At 37.7% G+C, this 11,537-nt stretch overlaps 1 protein-coding gene across 1 annotated transcript; it reads right to left on the reverse strand.

Moving 5' to 3' along the window:
* Nucleotides 1-1,073: 1,073 nt before the first annotated feature.
* Nucleotides 1,074-4,665, reverse strand: LOC141588692 (uncharacterized). The gene is made up of 4 exons (XM_074410120.1): nt 3,755-4,665; nt 2,773-3,640; nt 1,856-2,657; nt 1,074-1,765 (listed from the first exon to the last, which is right to left on the reverse strand). Exons 1-4 carry the CDS (start codon nt 4,663-4,665, stop codon nt 1,074-1,076), a joined length of 3,273 nt encoding a protein of 1,090 aa, XP_074266221.1.
* Nucleotides 4,666-11,537: the final 6,872 nt, after the last annotated feature.

The raw sequence follows: 11,537 nt of genomic DNA on the forward strand, positions 1-11,537 counted from the left end.
CTGCTTCCGCTTTCATCACCTCCACAACAGAAGATAACAATTCTACTAAACAATTGAATGATACCATCAACAAAGTGGTTGGTTAATTACTCGTTGAAAAATATTAACTTTTCTTTAAGCAGATACACTGAGCTACAGGAGCTCTATACTAAACATTAACAAACATCCTCTCAAATCCGTCATGAAAACATAGGCAATATCCCACTACCTCGCCATAAGCGAGAGCCCTTAAGACAAGCCTTTCATCACCTTCAAAACATCCTTCGATTAAATCACTCAGTAATGCCACAAACAAAGTGGCCGCTTACATGCTAGGTTCGCATAAGAAGATTAAACATAAGCTATTCCAAACGAAAACCAACCCGTCTTGAGCTTAAGACGGTCTCCAGCTTAAGCATAGTTCATCGTAGCTATCATTAAATGATCCATGTAACATGAAAACGGCCATCTTATGTTTAAGACGGTCTCAAATGAGATTTTGCAATAAAAATAAAATAAGAGAAACAATGACCTGGTAAGCAAGTCGAAGAATGGATTAACTGAGAAAGAATTGACGAACAAGAAAACAGATTTAAGGCAAGTTTTTTTTTTGACAATAATAAACCATTATATTAAAGGACGAACCAGTACACAGAGTTAGCCTGTTGCCAGACTTACAGACCAGTAAGGATAAATTACAAACAAAGCACGGATTTCTCGGATGGAATTCCGCACAGTAATTGGGACTGGCAAAGTGGTTGCCAGAACTGCAGATAGTTTACAACAAGTGACCTGAAAACAAACAGAACCCAGGCCCACCGAATGGGCGTATTGCATAGCTTGTAACAGAGCTCTAGTCGATGCATCCAGAAATGAATTTGCCCGTAAAATGCTTGAGTCGGAGAAATTCAAATCAGAACAACGGATGCAGCAGGTGAAGCAACGTGTGCTTGAGGCAGTGAGTGGTGAAACAGAGATCGAAAACACTGTTCGTGGAAGGGTTGATTGACCTAGAACAGCAGCGGGCGCATCTACACCATAAAGTGATTTTAGAATTGGAAAACTCACCTCTGGAAGTCGACTATGTGAGTGCATCAGATCTTGAATAATGCGACATGTAACCACAGGGTCAACCATATTGTTTTGAAAAAGCACGGAATTGCGAGTAGTCCAGATGGCCTGGAAACACAGCAGAAGTAAAGCAGCAGCCATTTTCGATCAGATGCCAAAGTTTGACGATATAGATATGACACAAAATCTGCAATCCAAGAGACGAATGGAATAGATGGGTTAGCAATGGAGTTAATCCCAAGGGCAGATGCTTTCCAGATATGCTGGGCAAAGACACAGTTCCGAAACAAATGCTCTTCAGTTTCAGGGGATGCCCGACATAGTGGACATACGGAGTCGACTGGCACATGTTTTGAAAGCAAATTATCAGTTGTTGGCATAATGTTATGAGCTAACCGCCATAACATAACCGAGTGTTTGGGTGGAATTTCCTTTCTCCAAACGAGCTGCCAAGGAAAGTTATGGACAAACGAGCGAATACAGCTGGAGGCCGGAGATTCTGACCATAGGAGGGAATAGCCAGACCTAGCTGAGTAAGTGCCATCTTGGGTATATTTCCAGTAAAGGAAGTCATCAAAGTTCGTCGCAGGTGGTTCCAAAGCAATTATGTCCTTTGCACAGGTGGAGGAAAAAAATATGAAAACCATGGTAGGATTCCAATCACTCGATTCCAGTAAGAAATCCGAAAGAGAAGGTGCAGAATCCGGAGCAGGAACTGGAGCAGAAACAGATGGCAGAGCACCATTAATTCAACGACTGAACCAAATATCCACCAAATTTCCGTTACCAAGCTTCCAACAAATACCACTTTTAGCCGCACAGACAGCTTTGAAAATACCAGACCATATATACGATGGTTGAGAAACGCGAGATTTAGCTAAAGGGATAGGCAAATCGCGGCCATACTTTGGAACCATATATCTTGCCGCCAGCGCTGTTGGTTGTGAATGGATACGCCAGAAATTCTTAAGAAGCAAAGCTTGACTGAAGAGGTGTGAATTTTTAAGACCCAGACCTCCATATTCTTTCGGTGCTTGCAGTACACTTTGTGAAACCCAGTGAATAGACCGCTTATTCCAATCATTACGCCACCAGAAAGACGCCAGCAAGGCATCTATTTTACGGCATACACCAAGAGGGATAGGGACAACGGAGAAAACATGATTCAGGGAAGCCAGCAAGATGGCCGAAATAATGATCAATTTACTTGGTTGGCTGAGATGAAGAGCAGACCAGGAAGCAATGCGAGTAATAAGCTTATCAATATAAGGGAGAAAAACCACAGACCGTTTCCGAGGGAAATCAATAGGAACTCCCAAATAAGTACCAAAAGCAGGCACATGAGTCATCTTCAAAATAGAAGTCAGATGCTCTCGGTAGTCCGCAGGTGTATTTGGGCTAAATTTAATAAAGGACTTATTAAAATTAACCATCTGACCCGAAGCCACTTCAAAATCCCTGAAAAGATCCCTTAAAGTCTCAAAGGCCAGCGGTGTTGCTTTGCAGCAAAGAAGAGCGTCATCCGCATAGAACAAATGCGAAAGAGTAGGCGCGTATCTCGAGATCTTAATGCCGGTTATGGAGCCAATTTTTTCAGCTTTGAGTAACTGGCGAGACAAAACTTCCATACACATTATAAAAAGATAGGGGAGACAGTGGATCCCCCTGTCGAAGACCACAATACGAATGGAAAAATTCTGAGGGTTCTCCATTAATAAGTACCCTGTAAGAGATGGTAGCCACACATTCCCAAATAATGTTTTGCCAGAAAGTAGGGAATCCCATACGTTTCATTATCAGCATTAGGAAAGACCATGAAACACGATCAAAGGCTTTGTTCATATCAAGTTTAAGCACAGCGTAACAGTTTGTACCTTTTGTCGTCTTGTTAATATAGTGAAGCACCTCGTGGGCAATAAGACAGCTATCAGTCATCAGGCGTCCCGGAACAAAAGCTTGCTGAGAGTCGGAAACAATGGAAGGTATCACAAGCTTTAGCCTATTTGCAAGACATTTTGACGCAATTCGGTAAATGACATTGCAAAGACTAATAGGCCGAAACTGAGTGACCATCTCAGGGTGTTCCATCTTCGGAATGAGAATAATATGGGTATGATTCCACTCTTTCAACATAACACCAGAATTAAGAAACTGTAAGATGGCTGCGGATACGAGGTGGCCAATCTGAGGCCAAAACACTTGATAAAAACGGGGTGTAATCCCATCAGGGCCAGGAGTCTTTGAGCCATCCATACTACGAATCACTCGAAGAACATCATTCTCAGTAAATGGAGTAGAGAGAAGAGAGCAGTCAGCGGATGAAAGGGATGGAATATCCAGGTCAGCTAGAAAATCTTCAGTAGATTGAAAATCGTGAGCTTGAGCCAAGTGATGATCTCCAACAATAGAACGGAAATGAGAGAGAATCTCTGCTTCAATTGCAGCAGGGTCACTAATCCAGGTTCCGTCAGAAGTGCGAAGTGAAATCAGTCGTTGTTTGGAAGCACGTTGCTTAACACGATTGAATAAAAAACGAGTTGGGAGGCCGTCCGTAATCTCTTTTCTTGTCTTAGTCCGTTGAAGCCAGTAACTATGTTGATTTGAGATTAGTTGAAGTTGAGATGATCGCAGATTGTGATAAGTAAGGGCAGCAGCAGAGTCCAGAAGAGATGCCGAAGCAAGTTGAAGCTCATTCTCGACTTACGACCAATTTATACCATAGCAAATACGGTGTTGAATAACCCAATTCATAACAGCAAATCGAGCAGCTGCTAGCTTGCGGGAAAGCACATATGAAGTGGACCCACAAAAAGGAGTATTCCAAGCATTACAAACAAGAGCTAAGACTTCTGGTAGCTGAAGACACCAGTTATCAAGACGGTATGGGCGATTGCGCGATTTCGGTTGTGGTAGAAAACGTAACAAAATTGGCGAATGGTCTGAAATAAGAATAGGTAGATGCAAAACCGAAGTAGCCGGAAAAAGATCCAACCAGTCTTGAGTTGCGTATGACCGATCTAGACGTTCCATAATACAATGTCCAAATTGTCCATTCATCCAAGTAAAACGAGGGCCAAAGAATGGAATATCCACAAGACTATTCTGAAATTTCCACGCAGTAAACTCAGCTTGGCCCCGAATTGTTAAAGAACCGCCCAATTTGTCCGAATGTAATTCCACTTGATTGAAATCCCCAATAACCAGAAACGGAGAACAACCAGAGATCACATTAGAAATATTATCCCATAACATAGACCTATATTGGAAAATAGGTTCCCCGTACATGAACATTACATACAAACCACTAAAAACACCTTGATTTACATTAATGCCCAATTTACAAAAAATAAAACGAGGGCAACTACTTATAACTTGTATATCTACAGAATTATCCCAGTACAAAAGAAGACCACCACTACGACCAGTAGAGTCCACCCCACAACAGTTAGGAAATCCAAGATGGCGAGTCTTCATAACAGCTATATCAACACTAGTATGGGTCTCTTGCAAAAACAAAATCAGCGGATGATATTTAAGGACACTTTGATGTAGATACGGAATTGTAGTATCATCCGCTTCACCAAATCCCCTACAATTCCAACAAAAAATAGTCATTGGTACCCCGGTGGTGACTTAAGGTCCACCACCTGACCTATAAACACCCTCCCATCTTCAGCGCTGACAGGAAACAGGAAAAGAGACGAAAACACAGTTAGTGACGAACCAAGGAAATCCCAAACATGAGTAATCGAACATTTGAAACGCTTCAAAGGCTGATAATCCAGGTCCGTAACCGAGCTTGGACACTTGCGTTTATGTGAACCACAAAAAGAAAAAGAGCCGTCCAAATCAGGTGGCTTATGTTTCGTATAGAGGAAACCTGGCAAACCCAGGAAAGCATAGAGACACTCAGGGGGGGAGTGCTCTAGCTCCAACAACAGACCAAAAGGAGGAATCACATGTCAAATTCAAATACTTTGATCTACATGAATGCTTAAAACACGGTTTACTTAAACAATTAAGCTCAGAGCGTACCTTCCTCTTAAAAACAAACTTCAATTTCTTCCCAGACGAGTCCATAGGAGAGGGACTATAACCAGTCCCAGAACAACCCCCAGCAGCCAGAGAGTCACGAAAAAGGATACCCACCTCAACCTGTCTTGGGAGTGTAGCTGGTTCAGGCAACCCAAGGTCCATGATAGGCTCCATGTCCACCTCAGGAGCTGTCATTCGAAAAGCAGGCGATATAGGGCCTGCAGAGGTTGAAGCTCCAGATGGCTTAGAAGCAGAGCGGACCAAAGGATGAGCTTCCAGCAGAACCTCGCGAGACTCGTCTTCATGAATCATCACATCAGGTGCAGGCACTGCAAAAGGAGCCTCCTCATCTCCTCTATTGTCAGATGAAGAAGAAGAGAACGAAAACACCGGTGAATCTCCCCCTGAATCAACCTGAGGGGAGTCATCAGGGTCTGCAATATCGATCTTAGAAGTCAAGTATTTAACCCGCGAAGGCAAACCCATAATTTCAGGTGTATAAAACCTTGAGCCAGGTGGTCCATGAAGCACCGTCAACCCCCTGGCACTAAGCTCCTCTAGGCGTGCATGAATACGACGCGCACCCTGAAATTTCCCAGAAGGACAGTATGATACACGATGTCCCACTTCACCACATGTTTTACAAAACCTGAAAACCCCCTCATAAGAAAACGCTATCCACTGTTGCTCCCTATCACTAATAGCCAGAAAGCAGCCTGGGATCAAAGGTTTGGAAAGGTCCACCCAAACCTTCACCCGAACAAAACTACGAGAAGGAGTTAAAGAATTAACCACCTCCTCCTCACAAATGTCCCCCACATGGGACAAGAGGAAAGCAGCAACAGAGGAATGCATCAGATGAAATGGGAGATGGAGAACCCGCACCCAAACAGGGACAATATGAAACAACATATTGTCCGGAAAAGTAGTAGCAGAGCACGGACGGAGAACCATCAAACTGCCATCAATATCGACAGTCTGACGTTCTCTGAAGTAATGGTAATCAACCATAGAAGAAAACGAGAACAAGTAATAAGGTTTCATGGGTCGAATAGAAATCGACCCATTTAACCTCCAATGGATGCCAATTTGATGCAAAATCCGGTCCACAGCCAGATAACGCTGATCAATAAAACGGGTGGTGAGAACGCGGTTGAAATCCAAACCCGTAAGATCAACACATAAATGTGGAGGTAATTTTATACTCACACCAGCACGACAAAGGGCAGTGGTGGAGGAAGAGGCCATATTTGTGATTGGTTATATATGTGAAAACTGAGAGTGGAGACCTGGGTAAATAAAAAACTGTAGACGCTAATTTATAGTAGGTTGCAGGAACATAGAAGTGGCCGGAGAGACACGTGGCAGCAACACAACGAAGCATACACACGTGTTTAGACGCAGGGCAGCAGATGACAGATCATCTCGACAACCAGAAGTGGGGAGTTTGGTTGAGAAGAGAACAAGAGGGCAAATAGATGGAGTTAGGTCAGCTGTAAAGGAAAAGGGGAAAGTTTGTCGGAGAAGTGGAGTGGAGGCGGTGGACAACCCTGAGGGTTGAGAACTCTCAATTAGAGAGAAAACTCTCTAGTGATAGAGAGAGAAAAAGTTAGTACATCAAAGAAGATGAGAACCATAAACTAAATTTACTTTACAAGTATACATTTTTTCATACTTGAAAAGTGACAAGCGAATGGCAGTGCCCCAATCTTTAGAATGTCTGATTTCATTCCACTAACATACTAGTAATGCTGCTTTCTTGGATTTCATAGCGCATGTTTGTCACATTATCTCGGAATTGACGTTTCATGACGATTGGTTCAATCCTCAACTTGAATGCTGGCATTTTCTTCACAAAACCAAAATCTCGCAGATTAAATCATCAAATTTCATTAATCACAACAAAAACATTCATCCGTAATCTAATCGTAATAGATTTGATTAATTCACATGAATTACGAATATGGATCCGTAACAACTGATTCGATACCGAAATAAAATTGCGATTATATTCTGAAAGTTGATCGATCAATTTAATCGCGATAAATGAAAGTGAGATAAGAGGATAATTTGGAGTAGAGTGAAAATTAGGGTTCTTAATTCGAGAATTTGGGGATTTTGATTTGTGTTGAAGAGAGTTAAACTAGTTTTTGAACCCGTGCACTGCACGGATGGAAACAAAAAGTATTATTAAAATTAACAACTTACATATTTTTTGGATTTAGTAAATTATTAAATAATTTTAGAAAATTTCGCTTTGTCTACTACCCATACACTTTTGATACTATGATTTTTTGTATTCGAAAGACTATGATTTTTTTCTCGACTTTCATAAGTTATTGGCAAGTAGTCGAAGTAGACGGTTGAGGTAACTTACACTTGTCACAATTGAGCTGAATCGAATAACTCTACCCGACACCCAAATTCAGGACCAAAGCTTGATCTGAACCCGAATTGTGTAAAACAATGGATAAGTAACTCCTTATATGAAACTCCCTTTGTCCGGCCCACTCATTTGTTTGCTTATTCCATTTTGGATTGTCTCAATCAATTGTATGCCTTTATATTTTAGGAATGCCTTTGATAAGCAATTTAATACTCCACACTCAATTTGATTAACTTGTTATTTAATAATTAACTCCCTCCTCTTTTCTTGGCATTTGTGTCCAAATCAAAGGCAAATGAATGATCGGGACGAAAGGACTCAAGGGAGTAGGCAACTTCATATTTTATTTACCCAATTGTTATTACACAAACTGGAACTATGGCAATGTGACACATGTTATTTTCCTACCCTGTTGACGTATCAATGTTTACGTTCTCATACGCTTTTAAGTAAAGATGTATAAAATGGTTTTCCTACCCCTTTGGCATATCAATATTTACGTTCTAAATTTTAATATCCCATCTTAAACTTAAAACGGATCAAATAAAATACATAGGACAAAAGCATAATATCTAGGGATAAATAATAAGCTTGTCCGATCCATCCAAGTACGGTGTTATTTAACTCCATCTTAAGAAATACCAACTATGCATTTATAATGTGAAGTATCAAAATGGTGGTAAATACAACCATAACCGTTGTGAATTTCTACGTCATTAGTTAGTGTTGTATTGTCACTTGTGTAAAATTATATGGTAGATATATATTTTTAAATCAACCTTAATTAGAGTAACTGCAAGTTAAAAGAAGTATTGTGAAAATAGATTAGAGCACACAAAAAGATGAATCAAAGTATGGTTTATTTAACATATCAATTTATATGAATTCAATATTAACCTCTATCTAACTCGTCTCTAATAAATTGTTCAATCAATTTGTGTTAGTTACATTTCTTGAAAGATACTCTCTTTGTCCAATTCATTTATTTATGTACCTTTGATTAAAAGACCTCTCACAGAGAATATCAAAGATAAACAAATGATTTTGACGGAGGGAGTAATATGGAGTACTCAAGTCCTATCTTTCCATTCGAATATTAATTGGAAAGAAATCCCTTTTTGACGTTAATAAGGATAATCATAATTGGAATAATCATAATCCAAATCTTTTTGAATGAATTTGGCCAAATTAATATGCTAATTTTCTAATTGGAATATTAATTGGAAAGAAATCTCTTTTTTTTTTCTTAATTTTGTGGGAGATGCTGTTGTTTGAAGTTAATGAGGATAATATTCAAATTACACCTGCCAAATTTAACGCAAATCACACTATTGTTAATTGAGGTAAATTTACAGTTTTTAACAATTAACAGTTTGACAAATATAATATATGATTATGATAATATGAGTAAAAAGAGTTGGGTGGGGTTTGATAATAGGAGAGAGGGATGAATAAAATAATTGTAAAAGTTTCCAAAATAAGAGAGGGATGAATAAAGAGTAACAGTTTTAGGAAATAAGGAAGAAAATATAGAATAGGAGGGAGTAATATTTTAATATATAGTCTTTCACCTGGTTATGACATGTGGCATTCAATACGAAGTATACATCAAGATGTCCTACTATAAAAGAACATTTATAGTGTTGCTTAAGGTAAAAGAGTAACATTGATGTAAGATACCAATAACATTATGAAGTATAAATTAACAATTTAACATAGTTAACATCTTTCCTATTATCTTATTCTACTGAGTATCTAATATTCTCTAATATTTGAATTATAATTATAAAACTATAAAAACGGAAGAAGCGAAAAACTCAACTAAATAAAACAATCAATGGCTCCCAGTAGTTATCAAGTCCCTTGTTGGGTCTTATGCACTTTTGGAGTATAATGCGCTTTTACAAATTGAAAATGAACAATATGATAAACACAAAAAAAATGAAAAAGAAAATGACATAATTCTAATTTTTGTTCCTTCAATAAATTTTACCTAAACGAAGGTAACAGATGTATTTGCCTAATATTGCGATATAAAGTGTAGATTCGACGAAATCTCAACAAATCACGATTTAATTTAATAATGACAATTTCTCCTATAATCATCTTAATTCCTCCAATAAGCTCTCCCTATTATGGAGATAATATCATATCAAATATTCATGTGTTTAGAAGGAATCAATAATTATCATTCTATTTTAGGATTTTGTACATGATTTTGCATGTATTATTTTTTTAATAGTCTTAGGATTTCAGCAAATGACACGTGGCGTAGGAGTTGGTGTTGACACGTGACGATCAAAGAGGCTCCTGGTTTCATCTTTAATACTTCCTCCTATTCAGTATAAATTTCCCTATTTCATTTTTCGTCTATTCACAATAACTTCCTTATTTCCTTTTTTTGGTAAATGTTTGCGTGGTCCAAATTTAACTTTATGGTGAGGTAGTGTATTTGTGTGGTCCAAATTTATTTATATGGTGGGGTAGTGTGTTTCCTTAATTTTTTTTTGTCAAAATGAAATGGGAAGTTTTATTGTCCACTTTATCATCAAATAATTTTATTTATAAATTATCATTTTCCTTTTTTTATATTTATTTCAAAAATTAAAAAATAAAGGTAAATAAATAATTAGGACGGACGGATTACAACTGTATGTATTCGGTATTCCCCATCAGGAGATGAAATGGATGACTTTGAACATATACCGTAGTAAATTATACTACCTCATGTCTTCTTTTGGTGACTTGATCCTTTCTCTTTGTGTTTTTTCTAACTCATCTTCTCTGTCATCTTCCATTCTCCCTTCCACCGTCTGAAATATTTTCTTCTATCCTTTTCTCCCACACCCCAACTCATGCAATAAGAATCTCATCGGACTATTGCTTAGTTGAAGGCTGTCGGTCTGCTACGATCTTTAATTAGGATTATTTGAAGATCCTTCATGTCCAATTATCATGTACGGTTTAGATATGAGATGAGTTTTAAGCTCCTATATTCACATTTGTTTTTATCTACATGTCTATATTTTTAATTTTTTGCATGTATTTTGATTTTATGGGTTCGTTTTTCATCAGTTGTTTACAAAGATTTGTTATTGCCAATAATCTGACTTTTGCAACAACCATGCATGTCCATTAGTTATATTTATATACTCCTTCCTATTCTAGATAAGTATCCAATTGTGGAGATGACACGAGAATTAAGGAAAGGAGTTAAATAATGTAAAGTATTGTGGTGGGGTGAGGTAATTGGAGAGAGGGAAGGTATTGTGGGGTATTATTGTGAGTGAAGTGATTAAAATAAGTATTGTTTTGGGTTGAGGTGAGGTATTGTTGTGAGGTTGAAGTGATTAAAATAAATATAAAAGTTTACCAAAAATAGACAATGGGACATTATTGTGAATAGACGGAAATGGACAATGGGACACTTATGTAGAATAGGAGGGAGTATATGTTATGGATTATTATGGTTTGTTTAGTTAGGTTATTTTGGCGATATTTAAGGCAATTTAACTTTTTATTTCCTACAGAGTAAAATGAAAGGGATCCTCATATAAAAGATATTTATTAATTCGAAAGGAATCTTCATCAAGGTGTATACATTTTATATACAAACTGAAAACATAATATAGTAAAAATATTTTTTGTATGATTCCTAAAGAAAAGAATGAGATGAGATGAGATTATGTGATGAGATATTAGTTTTTGGTATTTCAAAACTTCAATTCAGCCGCAAATCACGTTAACATAAGATATCCCTGCCAATTTTAATGCAAATTACTGACTTGCCTATTTGAAGGGATGTTTTATTAATTTATTTATTTATTAATAGTAATTACTCCGTGACAATTAAAATATTAACAAATCAACTAAAACATGAATGCAGTTGTTTAATTATGGCTAGATTTTCGGGTAAATAAAAAGAAATTTAGGCAAATATATTTACTAACCTTAATTAGACCAGGTCAACCGTCAACATTGGATTTTTGATTTTTGATTCTTTTGCTTTTACGTGATTGCCATATTTCTAGGCTTTGAATATACCTTTTTCCATAATTAATTAACA

The sequence above is a fragment of the Silene latifolia genome, chromosome 6 (assembly GCF_048544455.1).
Source record: "Silene latifolia isolate original U9 population chromosome 6, ASM4854445v1, whole genome shotgun sequence".
In the NCBI taxonomy this organism is placed as follows: Eukaryota; Viridiplantae; Streptophyta; class Magnoliopsida; order Caryophyllales; family Caryophyllaceae; genus Silene; species Silene latifolia.

What these genes read in the sequence shown, in the direction of transcription:
- LOC141588692 (XM_074410120.1), bottom strand. Translation starts at nt 4,665, where the DNA reads ATGACTATTTTTTGTTGGAATTGTAGGGGATTTGGTGAAGCGGATGAT. An exon ending in TGGCTACCATCTCTTACAGG is followed by an intron (nt 2,658 to 2,772) that starts GTACTTATTAAT and finishes TTGTCTCGCCAG; the next exon opens with TTACTCAAAGCTGAAAAAAT. An exon ending in TGTCTGTGCGGCTAAAAGTG is followed by an intron (nt 1,766 to 1,855) that starts GTATTTGTTGGA and finishes TTTCTGCTCCAG; the next exon opens with TTCCTGCTCCGGATTCTGCA.